Source organism: Lepisma saccharinum, chromosome 2 (genome assembly GCF_977018435.1).
Source record: "Lepisma saccharinum chromosome 2, izLepSacc3.1, whole genome shotgun sequence".
Classification (NCBI taxonomy): domain Eukaryota; kingdom Metazoa; phylum Arthropoda; class Insecta; order Zygentoma; family Lepismatidae; genus Lepisma; species Lepisma saccharinum.
Genome location: NC_139230.1, coordinates 46,487,555 through 46,504,580, shown reverse-complemented (window position 1 = coordinate 46,504,580; position 17,026 = coordinate 46,487,555). Strand labels below are relative to the sequence as shown.

At 38.7% G+C, this 17,026-nt stretch overlaps 1 protein-coding gene across 1 annotated transcript in view; it reads right to left on the bottom strand.

Moving 5' to 3' along the window:
- Positions 1 to 3,914: 3,914 nt before the first annotated feature.
- LOC145981992 (uncharacterized) overlaps positions 3,915 to 17,026 on the bottom strand; it is a 114,616-nt gene continuing 101,504 nt past the window's right edge. Inside the window, exons 11-12 of the mRNA XM_083115526.1 lie at positions 10,679 to 10,856; positions 3,915 to 4,012 (exon numbers count right to left, since the gene is read on the bottom strand). Of these exons, the coding sequence (XP_082971652.1) occupies positions 3,915 to 4,012; positions 10,679 to 10,856 (276 nt within the window). The remainder of the gene's footprint in view (positions 4,013 to 10,678; positions 10,857 to 17,026) is intronic.

Sequence of the window (17,026 nt, the reverse complement as noted above, 5' to 3'; positions counted from 1 at the left end):
GCACTCAACCATCCTGCTAATGACCTGCCCTGCAAGGAGGGAAAGGTCACTTTCTGAAAATTCGGAGAAACATCGAAGCAGTCAGTTCATATGTTGATTTGGTGGACAGTTGACATCTGTCAGTTTGAAGTAGGATTTGTTATGCGAGTGGTGGTAAACTTCTGTAAACGCGAGAAGATAGAATCACAAAGTGTTTGTGATCTCGTTTTCCTACATCGCGAGTAAAATGTCGAATGAAAAGCTGCCAGATTGTCTTCCACTGGAAACAATGGATCAGGATCGACTGATTGACCAAATATCCAACATATTGGCATTCTAAAGGAGAGTCTGACTACCACACAAGATCCTGGGTTTGACTCCCAGGGTGGTTGATCTCATGTATAATGAAGAATAAACCAAGCTTCAATTAAGGAAGGAAACCAGGTATGTAGCAATTGTTTTTACAGCTATCTGCATGCTCTATAAGTACAGTAGAGCGTCGATTATCCGAAGTAATTGGGGGACATGGGTGTTCGGAAAACTGGTTTGTTCGGATAATCGAACTGTACATGTTTATTTGCCAAAAAGAAGTACTGTACAGTAAATTTATTCATAAAAACAGGCATCTCTTTAAGTATGTATTACAAAGTAACGTACAAAGGCAACTTTAGTAGGAATATATAGTATGTGGTACAGTTTATTAAACAAAAATATGTACATATTACATACGCATTTTGCATGAACAATACACACAGTACACAAAATTAACGTTTAAAAAAATCCTTTATTTTGGTCTGTCTAAGCAAGCCTACATGCTTACGAGCAGCTAAGTCACGTACTTTTTTCATTACAGATATCTGAAAGTGAGCGAGTACACAGTTCGGTTAAGCGGTCGTTCGGTTGACCGACGTTCGGATAATCGACGCTCTACTGTATTATGTTACAAAATGTGTATATATTTCTGACTTTCTGTGATGTTTCTTCATTTACTTCCACCTGCAAATGCGGAAGCTGCTGCTTCTTAGGTGGCTAGATTGGCTAGATATACAAATATAATTAATCCCTAGTCATACAGCGAATAATACTTATAATATAATCATGAATTACGGAGAAGCAAATAACTTATCAAGCATTTTCTATTTCTATTTGTTGTGCAGTGGTTAACAAGGTGCATTACGATGCCAGGAGTCCTGGGTTCGAATCCCGGACTGGGCATGTGTGTTCTTTATGATTGTCCTCTCATCAATTTCACATCACTCATTGTCATCTTCATCTTCATGATTAGCCAAAATGTGTCAGAAAAGCAAAGTAAAATAAACCAGATCAATCATTTATACATTTCTACATTACGCCGCTTTTCTACCTCTTGGGTTAAATGTGACCATGAGGATGAATGATGAGCTGAAGGAATGGCGATGGGACAGACATGATACAACCATACCTGTCCAATGTCCGAACCTGGACCTCTGGTTTCGAAGCATGTTATACTCAGTGGGATTCTTAGGAAGAAAAACTGTAAAAGTAGGGTGAGAAGAAGCAAAGATGTATGATGCATAAAAAGCCATGTTTAGTTCATCTAAAACCTTCCAATTATCGAGTTCGTGTTTTAAGTCCGCTGTATGCACAGTAAGGCTAATAGGGGATCTGAACCACTATGTGCCTCCACCGGATATCGAACCCAAGACCCCTTGATTGCAAGGCGGCGACGCTACCACTGCATCATCGAGGACGCCGAGAAAAACTTGCAATTAGTCAGTAAAATTAATATTGAGGGACAAGGCCTGTGAAGAGTTCTTTCATTCGGTTGCGCATGGTCATCCCATTGAGTCCCATAATTTTGAGAGCAGAATTTGCTTCCAGTACTTCCCAAATTGTCCTCACGATGTTGGAACAGCACAGAAATTTTGGAACTAATACAAGCAGGCACATACCCAGGGAAGAGGCTCGGGGGCTGCAGTCATTTCCGAAATCCTACAAATATCTGATTTTAATAATGTGTAGGGGTAATTAAATTTACTTCATTAACAGGATTAAACATCTTGTATATGGTAAGTTGCAATATACCAAGAAATTTATCTTCAGCGCATTTACAACCTTCTCGTCTTTAGCTAGCGGCTGCCGATAAGGGATAAGCAGCTTCCAAAATCAAATTCTGGCTACCGGCCTGACCACCAGCGATTGAACCTTGAACCTTTTGATTGATTGATTAATTGAACTGGTGTTTTCAGTCCACTTTATGCACAGTAAGGCTAGTCGGGACTGGATCTACAGTTTAAAGTGAGATCCGAACAGCTATGTGCCTCCATCGGATTTCGAACCCGGGCAGGTTGTTGAACCAGCCGAACCAAAGACGAGAGCGTATTTATTTGAGTGTGTGGGAACTTTGTTTTATCCAGTGCCATCAGATATTCAGTTTTCCACACACAAATAAGATTAATTTTAAGAAATTAGACGTGTGCATGTAATTTCTTATCATCATCATTTCGCAAGTGAGCAATTGGATGCCATAGAAGACTCGGGCCTGCCCTTAAAATAAGAGATACCGGATTTGATTCCCGTATGAACTGTATACATGAGATGCCTAGATTGAACTCATTACGCACACATTTCATATTTTCACTGTTGCCAATACTTGTAAACCTGGTTCCAGCACTTTATATCTAAAACCACAGAAAAGGGTTCTATCTACTTCTCAATTTTTTTCCAGCAAATTTACAAATCTAAAGACTAACAACATTGTTCTTGGTGTATAAGCCATTAAGCTAATGAGTTCATTCAGCATTTAGTTTCCTGAATAATGGCTGTGTATTTCGCGAGAGTATATCCGTAGACAATTGGGGGCTACAAAAGAAAATGTTTGTTCCTTTCCAATTTATTGATTGATTGAGTTGATGTTTTAAGTCCACTTTATACACAGTAAGGCTAATCGGGACTGGTTCTACAGTGTAAAGTGGGATCCGAACCACTATAGGCATCCACCAGGTATCGAACATGGAACCCCTTGATTACAAGGCAACGATGCTACCATGTGCCACCAAGGAGGCCCTTGATCCTTTTCTTTCGAAGACTCAGGTGAGTTTTTTAGCTTGACCCAACAAAATATCTTGATAAGTATGCATCTGATGAAAAAAAAAAAGTTCTGAATGAAATTTGTTCATCTCGAAGGGGCTCATACAATGATGCCAAACTCACTGAGGGGCAACTGTAAAATCTCAAATGGGAACCCCCATTTGTTATTGCAGATTCGGGTTCGCCAGACAAAAATACATAGGTTTTGTCTGAAACTGTTTTTTTGGATTTGTGATAGCTGGCACTGTAATCGCAAGAAGTAAGATTTGGCACAATTCTCGAGAATACACTGTTCTCTTCGTCAGGCTTCGTGGCAGATTATGCCGTGTCTGCTTGACCAGGAAACAAGGTGTAATGGTTTGTAAGATAAAACATGTGGTACTGAAAAATGCTCGACAATCTGTTAAAAACGAGGTTAACCAATTATAAAACTGTAAAACGTTGAAGAAAGTGAATGTAGAGGAAAGATGGGTAAAGATGTTAAAAAAAATGGAAAAAGATAAAAACAAATAGGCTTTAATGTAACGAAAGAAATGACATGAGCGTTCATGATGATAGAGGAGTTCCAAGGTGGAGGGATGACGTAATAATGCAGGAGTAGCGAGGAAAAGGGGGGGAGGGAGGAAGCAAGTGGGCAGGGCCAGTACCAGCCATCAGCAGGACAACATTAGCTGTGAAGATGACTAATTCGACGATCCATTCCATGGAAGTGAGATTGTTTATTTTCACATGGTCAAAGGTTTTTACGGAGCTTTGAATTTTTCAATGTTTTACAGTTTTATAAGTGGTTAACAATATTTTGAACAGATTGCCGAGCATGTTTCAAGACCGCATGTTTTCTCCTAAAGACTATTTGACCTTATTTCCTAGTCAAACAGACATGGCATAATCTGCCACAAAGCCTGAAGAAGAGGACGGAAGTAGTGTTTTTCTTCCTTGACTCCATTAGTGGTTATAATGCAGGCTATAACGGAGCAAGAGAAAATTGAAATGGTGTACATTTATGGAGAAAGTGGCAGGAATATCAATGATGCTGTATTTCTTTATGTTCAACGTTTTCCAGACCGGGTGCAATCGCATGCACCTTTTCGCAGAGTTGTTCAACAGTTCTCCACCGAGGGAACTGTACAACAAAAAAAAAAAGAATCGCCAAAGAACAATTGCTGGAGAAAATAATGAAACTGCAGTATTAGCTGCAGTGGCTCATAACCTGCACATTAGTAGTCGACAAATAAGTCATGAATCGAGAATTTCGCAGACTACTGTGTGCCAAATACTGAAGCGCAGAAAATATCATCTGTTTCATGTTTCTTTGCATCAAGAACTTCTTGGCGATGATTTTCAGAACTGAGTGACATTCTGTCAATGGGCGCTTCAGCAAATACAAGGAGACCCCTATTTCTTTACTCGAGCTTTGTTCACTGACAAGTCGACTTTTACAAACCACTGTACAATTAATCGACACAACATGCATTATTGGAGTGTCGAAAAACCGGCATTGGTTACGCCAAGTTGAACATCAGCGCCCTTGGAATGTAAATGTTTGGTGTGGAATTGGCGATAAACATATTGGTCCATATTTTATCGATGGGAACTTAAATGGTGAGAAATATCGAAACTTCTTGCACAACGAACTTCCAGTATTGCTTGCAGACCTTCTCTTAGATGTGCGACAGACAATGTGGTTTCAACATGACGGTTGTCCAGCACATTATTCCGTTACAGCATGGGAAGTATTAGATTCTCGTGTACAACCATCAGTGGATCGGAAGAGGTGGTCCAGTGTCTTGGCCTGCAAGATCGCCAGATCTTACTTTGCCTGACTTTTGTTTGTGGGGCTACGTGAAGAGTGAAGTTTATAATGAACTGCCAACTACGCGTGAGAACATGATCAAGCGATTCACCAATGCATGTTGAAAGATTACACCGGGCACGCTTCTCAGTTGTGTCCAAGCATTCCAAGTGCAGATAAATCAGTGTATCGAAGTGGGTGGTGACATTTTCGAGCACTTATTGTAAGATGATTATTAAAAACAAGCACCCCAATGGTGAGAGACGAGGGGACTCACCTAAAACAAGCACCCCGATGGTGAGAGATACTCACATTAAGAAAGCACCTCGATGGGAACAAAATACTGCTACTTCCACGTCGTTGTTCCTGGGTTATGCTAAATGCAGTTTCTTATAAAAATTCAACATGCCTCACATCATTTTGCGATTTAAAGTGCATTTTTTTTACCATTTCCGCAATCTTTCATTTTTGCGATTACAGTGTCATCTATCACAAATCCACAAACAAGTTTAAGACAAAACCTACATATTTTTTTCTGGAGAATCTGAATCTGCAATACAAAATGGGGGTTCCCATTTGAGATTTTAAAGTTGCCCCTCAACCCACCCCCAGGAGGTGGGGGTGGGGGTGGAGTTTGGCATCATTGGATGAGCCTCTTCGTGACGAACAAATTTCATTCAGAACTTTTTTTTATCAGATGCATACTTTTTGAGATATTTCGTTGTGTCAAGCTAAAAAAACTCACCCGGTATATACACACACATACATATATTATGTATGCATTCAGCATAGGTCTATATATGGTGTATAAATAGTTTCTTAATTTATAATACTTTGATAGAAAAATCTTACGTTTGGGACACCCCAAACTGAACAACCTAGCTATGTTCCTGCTCGAAACTAAATCAGTATGGTCTGAATCTCTGATAAATAACTGGAAGAAGAAATTAGAAATATTTTCTCTTACTCCAATGTAGCAGTACAGAAAGGATTCTGGAGGAGGGGGCAGCCAAATATTTTGTTCCTGATCCTTTGTATTCCTTGCTTGAAACATTTTTTTAAAAAAATAAGGTTACTCAGGTATAAAACACGGTGACATTTCGGTCATTTTTGAGTAAAATGTGCAAATCCTTCATTTTTCAAGTGAAATTGCCATATAATACAATTTGCAATGGCCTCAGTGAAGCCTTCTGAAATTGGTAAACCTAACACAAAAACAATTTATCTACTGTATAGCTTCTAATAACTTTTTTCTTAATGTCACTTACCATGTTTTACACTCGAGCCCTTCATATAATACACAGATATATCAAAAAATACTGTTTGGAGAAATTATTAAACACTCCTCTTTTGGACTTTGAGATGGATGCACCTTCAACCACAAAAGCAATCCCCTGTCTGTGCCAGGCCAAGATTCAACATGAGAATTATTCGCATTAGGCTTCTACTACTAATAGTGAGTAACATACTCAAGAAAACTTATTATTTCAGTTATGGGGGTTGAACTGGACTTCTTAGATTGTCGGTGGTGACCTAACATCATGAGGTCAATTTAATTCTGCTAGGAAGAAATAGCAGCAGAAGTCTTGAGAGAGATATAATAATGCAGCGATGAGACTCTATTCACTGAAAATGTGTCACTCAATGAAATGCCAATTGAAAGGACTTAACCCCCAAAAAGGCTGTTGCCACACAGATACGGTGTTCAATTTTGGTGTTAGTGGACCTCAATATTACTATTCATAATTTTAAGGATGCCATTTCTTTCCAATAGACCACTGATATATCTTTAAGATTTCTTCATGAAACAAGAATCCTTTTATTAACAAATCATCGGTGCTCGAAATGTTTGTGTGAGGGGGGGGGAAGGGACACGCGGGAATGCTATCTCCCCAGCTAAGAAAAATACATAAATAAATAACCCCAACTAGAATAATTTGCAAAGCATCCTGCTCCACCTACTGCATTGTCCTCAAGTTGATCCATATATCACATAAATATCCTTCCTAGTTCCTTCCATTCCCAAACTCACACAGGAAAATTTGCAGCTAGGAATTTTCACTTCAGCTTGGAAAGGAAGAACTGCTTTGACAGAAATATCCACAAAATTGCAATGTATAAGAAAATGGACTTTACAAAATCCTCCAAAATAATGGTGACATTTAACTCCTATACGCTGTATACCCTGCATGGCAGAAGGGCTAATTGCCCCTGGACGACTCCACCTCCCACTGAGTTTTTGGGCCCCTTTGAAGTAAAACGTAACAGGTGTGGGCAATGTGGAAAACTTATCTCAGATCTTATTTCAATTTCACATTGAGGCTTGCCCCCCCCCCCCCCCCTGGCCCTCTTGAAAATATTTGGTGGGTAGTTACATTTTAAATATCTTGATTGATTGATTGAATTGCTTTATTGTACTTTGCTACTTGTGCCAATTTTGGCTAATTTGCGAAGATGAGGATTGAGTGATGATGAACTTCATGAATGGACACTCAGAAACATCCATTCCCAGGCCAGGATTCGATCCGGGACCCCAGGTGTCGTAGCACGATGCACTAACCATTCTGCCATGGGGGCCAGCCATTTTAAATATCACATGTAAGACTAATATTACTGGTAAAAGGTCATGCATTATCAAGTTTGATTCTTTATTGTATAGCAATAAGGCATCGACTGGTTGAGCAAATGAATCTTTCTACTGGATTCATAACTGTACTACATTTCACTACACTAAGTTTACGACAACTAAGTAACTATAAAGGTATGAGATGATGGATATTTTCTTATTGATGGCCATCTGCAAACAAGTAAGTTAATTTTGCATTTTGGAGGAGACCCATATATCAAGTTGCTTGAACCCCTCTAGCTGAGACAGTACGCTGCTGCTTATTATCACAGATGTCTTCATATATGTTATTGGGAACCAAATTTCTGTTTTGTAAATCCATTTTTTTTTAAAAAAAAAAAAAAAGCAACACTATCTGTTGAATTAATTGGATTATATAACATATCAGGAGCACAGAGAGAGAGAACATTGTGAGATACATATTTACGTGTAGTGCATGTTACTCACTATATAATATAATCAATACTAAATTAGTATAAAATTGGACTTACGTGATTGAGTATGAAGTTTTGAAAACAACGTTTCAGGGTACAACTGGCCCCTTCTTCAGGTTCTTATTTTCTCTAGGCACTAATCATTATGCCATGTCACAAAGTATTAAAAAGGATTAGGTTAGAGGTTGGGTTAAAGAACACTTAAAATAATCACTGCCAACATTCCTGTATAAAAACCACCAGTTAAAAATCCTGTTTTAAAAAAGTACCCCATTGATCGCCAGTACTGGCTGAGCAACAGAACGTGTTTTAACAATTTTTAGGACCCCGGTTTTAAGAGGTCTCACGAGAAATGGGGAACTTTCTTAAAACGGGATTTTTAACTGGTGGTTTTTAGACAGGAATGTTGGCAGTGATTACTTTAAGAGTTCTTTAACTCAACCTCTAACCTAATCCTTTTTAACACTTTGTGACACAGCATAATCATGGGCAGAGTTTGAGCTTTTGCTTTGGGGGAGCCAGACTCTGGGAGAAGCATATGATCAGTGTGGGATCTACAAGCCGCAAAACCCCGCAGTGCGGTGGGGCCTGGAGATAAGTAAGCCTTTAGGGGGCCCTCAGCCATTGACATAGCAGAGGGTTCGCATATGTAAAAAATAAACTTAGTTTTGCAGAGGTAAAGAAACGAATACAATATATACAGGTAAAGGTTGACTTAAAGTTCCCTGTGCATATAGCACCAAGCCATGAAGGCACATTTAGGATATGTGAGGGTAGGACCCCAAAAACAACTTAAAAACAGTGAGTTTTAGGTCTTTTAGATTTGAAAATGTTAAATTTCCTCACTTAAGTAAACAAATATTAATTAGTATATTGGTTGTCAGTTTTAAAGAAGCAAAACAGTATGATTATTGCACTTTGTATTTCATTATTTCTTATTGATACAATACTTTGTACTTTAAAAAAGCTATGGTACAATAGTAAGCTTCAGAAATTTTAGAAAAATTAAAATGAAAAGTTCTTTCGATGCCTCAATGGTAACTGTTGACTCAACACAAAGTCATTTTACATTTTTCTTTCTTCAAACTGTACACATCAATCAAATCGTGGCTTCCCCGATGGCGCAGTGGTAGCGTCGTCGCGTTGTAATCAAGGGGTCCCGGGTTCGATACCCAGTGGAAGCACATGGAACAGTGGTTCGGATCCCACTTTAAACCGTAGGTCCAGTCCCGATTAGCCTTACGGTGCATAAAGTGAACTTAAAACACCAATTCAAACCAATCAAATCATCTAAGTTATTTTTTTAACATCATCTGATTCAGAGTATAAGATCATTAAATTGTTCAATCTCTCTTGGCCCATTGTGCAACGCAACCAGTTGTGGATTTCCCTCATAGCAGAAAATGTCCTCTCACAAGTGGCACTATGTGATGGCAGGTTAACCTTCGAGCGGGCGTGCCTGTGCAAAATTTACGCCAAAAGTAATTTTCTTTAATTTTCTTGTGTTTCCTTTGAATTCGTCGACCTATGCTTTTTATGTATTCCTCAAAGAGGTATTTTGTGTTTCATATTAGCAGTCATTGTTACTAATCCATATGTTATACTCTGTCAATTGTTGTTTATTTCAGATCAGAACACCGTGTCGTAAAGTTTGCGCTGCGCGCCTGCTCCTGTTCTATAATTTTTTATTCAGGTCATTGTTGAAAATGAGTCGACAAAACGTAGACGTGAGCGAAATTCAGCGTATCCTTCAAGGTTCTTCTGATGAAGAGGGATCACATGAATATGAAAGTGATAGTGACTTAGGTGACGCATATATGAAGTAAAATCAATATGACAGTGAATCATTTAGTATCATTCATTATGAGCAAGGATTTTTATAATATAAACGTAAATTGTTTTGGGTCTACATTTATTTATATCATATGTGAGGTTAATATAAATGAAACGTATTGAAATACGAGTTAGAATGCTGAAAAAAATAAAAAAAATTACTTTTAACATTTAGGTTTTCAGCAGGAATATCTGTCGTAAAAAGTACGACACGTGCCTGCTGATGAAAAGCGTGGTGCGCTATAAATATGTAATAAGTTACATACTGTATTTTTTAAAAAAAATTTCAGCATTATAACTTGTATTGAATATGTTTCATTTATATTAACCTCAGATATGATATAAATAAATGTAGACCCAAAAAAAAAATTACGTTTATATTATAAAAATCCTTGCTCATAATGAATTATACTAAATGACGTAAAAAATGCATCACGTGACCGCTGGTGACACGATTATGAACGTGCCCGCTAGAAGGTTAAGAGCAATTTTCAGAAGAATGCTAAATTTTTTGTATGTTTCTGTATGTTTGCTCAAAACTGTTCAATATCTTTGGAACAACATTCTTCAAAGGCACACATATCAAACTCAAACCTCAACTTTCCATTTCTTAAACTGGTAATTTCTGCCTTCAACATTGTACCAGAAATGGAGTAAATCTCAATGAAACATGCAGCTCCTTCTTCATCCAGACGAATATATCTTTCACTGGCTTCAGCAACTTCCAAAGTTTCACCACTAAATCTTCTTTTTAGTTCGCCAATCAAAATATCCAGCAATGAATAAAAAAAAGTACACTTGTATTTTTTCTTCCAGTTTTCTTCACTTAGAAATGCAGAAAGTGTTTCAGCAGATGTCTCTTCTCTGGTTCTCTGGCCAACTGAAGAACAAACCAGATAAGCATCTAATTTGTTTGATATCAGTCTAGGCGGTTTTGGATTTTACCTTCTTTCATCTCACCTCCACCTTCAAAATTGTTTAGACCTAATTCTTTGTCAACACCCTTTATTCCATTCCATTTTCTGTCCCAAGTGTTTTCGTTTTGCTGGGACTCAAGCTTCTTAATCACTCCGTTGGCTACACTGGAACTTTGAGCTATTGAGGTATCAGCTTTCTGAGGGGACTGGGATAAAACATTTATGAGGGGGAGATACTCAAAAAATACTGATAAACACAATGAAATCCGACGATTTGATAGCTGAAAGCAGGCCTTTGGCTTCAGGGTTTTTAGAATGTCTTAAATCAGACGCTGTCGCAGTGAGTACAGCAGCAAGGGCAGGATAATTTCTCTTGACACTTAAAACTGAAATAGATCTGCAAGACCAGCGAGTGTCGCTCAACTTATGGAGTTCATGAGGTCCAGGGCTAATTATATTTAGCTCTTCTTGCACTTCTTTGAATATTAAGTTCCTCTAAATGTTGTCAAATAACACCGGCTAAAGAATGTGCAGACAGCCAAACAGAGCCAGATGTTTCCAATCCCACTTGTAAGAACTACCCCCTATTGTGGCGCAATTACCTCACAAGCCATCATGTCAAGATTTACGGTATGGCTTCATAACAAAAAATGTAGTAACTGAACTTAATCATGTTATTTTTTTTAGTATTTTTTAAGTTGGGGGCCAGGCCCCCCTGGCCCCTCCAGAACTCTGCCTATGGACATAATGATTAGTGCCTAGAGAAAATAAGAACCTGAAGAAGGTGGCAGTTGTACCCCGAAATGTTGTTTTCTCACTCACGTAATTAAGTCCAATTTTATACTAATTTAGTATTGATTATATTGAACATTGTGAGGCACCTAAACTTTGTGACCCTGGCATTTCAGGGTTTGTAGGGCTGCCGCTATGTCACTGCACAGTATAGTTAATTTGGAGTCCTCATGTGTGATGATAACTGTGTTACAGTATTGCATTCACAAAAATACTACATTAAAATAACAATAAAACAAGGTAATTTGCACAACACATGCATTATTTGGATGCACATAGTGGAATTCTGAATGACAAAACAGCATTATGTTTTCTTTCACATTGATAAATTATTTCCACAAACATACTAGTTAACAGGTACTTAAAAGCTTTAACACATGCAGACATGCAAATGGGCTTGAAGGCAGTTAACTTCTAATCTTTGACACTATCTTAAAGCTTGAACTCACAGATGGGATTACACTTCTTTGATAATTTACTTTGAATCCTGAAATGGCTAGGGACCTTGTTTTTGAGAGTTTTTTTTTTCAAAGAGTGGTAGTTTTTTCACTTTTCTGTGATCATTCAAGTTTTCACTTTAGCACACTTCTCTCCCAAATATAACTAAAAATTTACATTACATGTGTTTTTAAACTCTTTCCTAGGCTGGCTAATTTTAGTAATAACTTGTATTGTCTCGATCAAAAGAAACAGTCCTCTTCTTACAGAATGGACTTGGAAACACTTCATTACTCCTGTATTCTGATAAGAGTGTGAAGGGAAGGAAAAGTCCTTGCTGACAAGGTCAACAGTGCCCTGAAACACATAACTTGAGGGGTGAGCAATGCAGGCATGTATACTTGTTTCTTGAGAGTTTTTTGTTTGAGTTTGTCAGACATTAACTGGGTTCTTAATGGAGGAATTTAATGTTCCCCTCCCCCCTCTCTCTCACTGTGTATGTGTGCATGTATGTTCGCTCACACATGATTAATTGTTGCATCCGAATGAACCAGGTATGCAATGAAGAACTGAAAGAAGGATCAAAAACAGTAAAATTCCAAGCGTGATTAGTTTCCCTAAGCTTGTCGAAGAAACAAGAAAATAAAAATATTTTATGTTCTGACATGTGGCAGCATTCTTTGGATATTGTCTTGAAAAAATCTGTTAACATCCTAACCTGCAGTTCTTTGAAGGATAAAACTAGTTGAAGCTGTGTTTATATATGGTGCTGTACCACCAGATGTTCCTGAGAAGTGACGAGCAAATAAGATCACAGAATGTGCAGTAGTTTAGCTTATGTTTTTCGAATAAAGAATGGTATACAAATATATTCTATGAATGCTTGCATCATTGTCAGTGATGTGCAGTGATGTCGACCAGTTGGGGTAGCAATCAGTGGCATGCCCAAGAGGGGGGGGGGGGGGTTGGTGTGGGTCATAACACCTCCCAAACTTTAGGGCAGTATTCCCCCCCCCAAAAAAAACGTCAAAGACAGGAAAAGATTTCAAAATGAGGAGTGACTACTAAATAAAGTACATGTAACTCCCACCCCCTTTCCAAAATAAAAAAAAAAGATTTGATTTGACTACTAAGCCAGAGATCCTGGGTTCGATTCTTGGCTTGGCCATGGATGTTCCTTGTCTTTCTTCCTTCATCAAATTTATCACATCATCTTCGCAATTAGCCAAAAGTTGTGGAAAATCAAAGTAAAAATAAATGAAGTCAAACAATCAATCAACGATTTGATTTGATTTTTGTTACTTAGTGTTGCTTTTGTCACATTTGGTTAATCACGAAGATGACACAATAAAATTAATGAAGGGACAAACACAAAGAACACCCATGCAGAGATCGGGGTTTGAACCCTGAACTCCTGGTGTCATTGCGTGCTGTGATAACCACTCCCCCAGGGTTGGTTAATTTGGTGTTTAAGTCCACTTTATGCACAGAAAGACTAATCAGGACTGGACCTGCAGTTTAAAATGGGATCCAAACCACTGTGTCTCTCCACCGGCAACTGATCCAGGACCCCTTGCACTCCCCCACGTAGGTCGGGTGACAACAAAGACTGGAGGAAAGTGCTAACCATTCGGATACATGGGTATCGGTAAAGCAAACTGCATTTTGCCTCAGTGGTAATTTTCAATTAGATTTTTGAAACCCCATCTTCGTATATGATTAACATTTTTTTAAAAAAAATTTGCATTGCTTGATTTCCCTAATTTCTCCATCTCAGGATCTTGTTTCTGAAGGATCCGGGTTCAAGCCCTGACCTGTGCATGAGTGTTTCATTGTAACCACTCTTCACCCGTTTAATTTAATCAACATTGATTGTCATGGCAGAAGTTAGGTGGAAAAGGTAAAGGTAAAAAAAGGTAAAGTGTTCCCCTGTGCAAAGCACCACGCCATGAAGGCGTATAGGGGGTGTGGGGGCAACGTCCCACACTTTCTTGATCCGGTCGTGAGTGGGGGTGATGTGATCAGCATCACGCCCCTGACCGCCTTTACCCCCCCCAGGGTTTCCCCTAGGTACCCATCTTATTCGACGCTGGGTGGGCGCCGGGGCCGCTTTCACCGTTAGAAAAGTTCCCGGATTTGAACCGGCCGGGGATCGAACCCGGGACCTTGAGCATGGTAGTCAGATGCGTTACCGACTGAGCCACCGCGGTATGTATAATATATGTATAATAATTTGCTCGCAGTGCATCTGCAGGGCACTGTGAAATCAGGAGTCCCAGAGTTCTCTGTCCCTCATGACTTCCATAAGCTCATTAGCTATGTATCATGATTAAATAAATCTACACAGCTAGAAAAAGTGATGGGAGGTAGCAAAAATTCAATATATTAAAGTGGATAAACAGGTAACAAAACACACTTTTTGTAGTCTCTTTGATAATATCAATTTGCCTTTTTGAGTTCTGGGATAAATTTTTCATTCCAAATTATTTCATTATTCACTTCAGAGTACAACACATAGGAACAAGAATGCACGCTGGTCATGGGTTTGAATCCCGGCCTGAATTGTTCCTTGTGAGGTCCCATCCCATCATCAATTTCATCATATCATCACTCATCCTCATTTTCGAGATAACCAAATGTGGCAGAAAAGTAAAGCAAAATAAACCAAACCAACAACAACAATTAGAATTCACGTTCCCTTGCCCAAATAAATACATCTGTATTTATGACTGTTTTGCTTACCCATTTTTTTATTGGAGGCCAAGAGGTTTGAAATAAAACACTACTAAAATGAGAGCGAGAGAGAGCGTGAGAAGATATTTGTTATTTAATCATCATATATTCCATATTTGAAAAAAAACAGCATTTTTGTCTGCACATAATTCATTCCATTTCATAAATAATAAAACTACATCCCATATTGTAAAAAGTGTAAAAAATTGTGGTGTAAATACAGAGAACATAAGTACTGCAGAAATCCCCCCCCCCCAAGATCTTTAAGAGGAATCGAAGGGAAACCAATCCCCTATCTGTTCCTATAGGAGATAAGACTGGAGGGCCTGAAAGCATGAGCTTTCAATAATTGAAGCAGGTGGTGAGGGGGGAGGGAGGTAGAGGCAGAAATCTTCCCTTTCCCTTCTCGCAGTTGTTTCTACCTGGTACTGGTGAGGTGGAGGAAAAGCCAGCTAGAGTGCATCCTTCCAACCTTGCCCACGCCGAGAGACGAGAAGCACATGGAAAAGAAGTGTTGCACATGGACTGTGGCTTCAACAAGACAATAAATATTGTGATTTGAAAATAATTGCACATGGACTGTGGCTTCAACAAGACAATAAATATTGTGATTTGAAAATAATTAAAGTTGGGAGATTGATTGATTGACATGTAATTTGTAAAATTGGTTCAATCTTCAGTTTTCATTAACATTTATTTATTTACTTCACTTTTTAGCTCAATTATTACCAGCTGAGTCCATACATAAACGGAAAACAGAGATCTTAATATTTATAATGTTTATGGTCTCCTACAAGCAAAAAACAAAAACAAGAATTTAGCACATCAATGTGTATCTAGTTTTCCTGTATCCCGCTCATTTTTAGGTTTCTCCTTTTTCCCCTTCTTTTTAGTTTTTTGCTTCAGAATTCCCTGTTCATGGAAAAAACCTCCTTGAAGCACCACCGGCTCAAATTTCCTTTGCAGTCAACCATTCATACCCGACAACGCTGGAGCCCCTCCTCTTGCAGGACCTGTCTCTTGCTGGCATGTATTCAGTGAAGCCAACCCAAGCATAATGGTGCTAAATCTCGCACAAGTTTAAAAAGTCATTTGTAAGTTGGAGATATAAATAAAACAACAGAGCTACTTTTCGTTGTGGTTGAATTTTCTCAAACTTTTCACATAACGTCGAACCCATGCCGTTGGTTGAACCATTCGAATTTATATTTGTTTATGTCATAAATTAATATTTATAATATGAAAATCCAAGAACAATTTAGTAGTATGTAGCATAATTTCGGAGTTTAAACAACACCATGGATGTCCAGAAGGGGCAAGGTGAGGAGCCACTTCCTGAAAAATGAATGTTAACCATTTTCACACATATAATTTCATTCCAGTCACATCAAATTGTTAATTATTGTAAGGGCGTTGCAGAAAAATGTTAAGTTCAAATTGAATTAGTATATTTTGAGAAGGGAAATATACCTAGTTTACCCAACCCCTGAAAAAAAAATACTTTGCTTAATCCTCCCTGGTGGAAAGAAATACTGCGGAGGTCCATGAACAACACTTTTTCTAAACATGAGGTTTGCAACGCTGCTGTAAGCCTCTGTCCATAGGTTTACAAACCTAGGGTTTCGACGTGCTCTTCTCCCTATATTCCTTGCTCTTCTCCATCCAGATACAGTGGGCGACGGTAGGCACTGCTCCTTTGTGGTCAGAAATTTGTAAGGCAACATTCAGATGGCTTACAACTTTCCCAAGCAGAAGGCGGGAGTTCTCATGTGCCATCTGGTCCTGAAGTGTTGCAATCTAACAAACAGGATCTCGAAGACTGGTATCGGGCCGAGATGAACTTTGAAGTTTTTACGAATTTTGCAGTATAATTACATACATTTTACTAGAACTAATAAAGTGTAAGCCCGGCTTACATGGTTGTAACAAATATTTATTACAAGCACCAAAAGAACTACAGTACTATGTTTCAACATAATCCCCCCCCCCCAGTTTAATGCACCTACGCCATAGCTTGATAAGGGCAGTGATTTTAAAGGGGGGGGGAAATTATTTTGGACGCTTGTAACCACTCAAGCACCACTGACTGGATTTCGTCATAATTCCGTTATTCTGTAACCTCAATCCACTTAATCCATCTTTCAGTGGGCCAAAGGTGTGGAAATGGGAAGGCGTGAGATCAGGTGAATATGGAAGGTGGGGTAAACACTCAAACTTTAGGCCCTCGATGGTAGACAATGTGACACTGGCAGTGTGTCATCTCGCACCAGACCAGTTCGTCTCTGCAGAATGGCTGGTTTCAGTTTTTCACGCAAAAGTTTGGAGTAGGTGGTACTGTTTACATTTTGACCTCTTGGCATGTAATGTTCAAGAATTGGCCCCTTGTGGTCCTAAAACAAAGTTAACATGACCT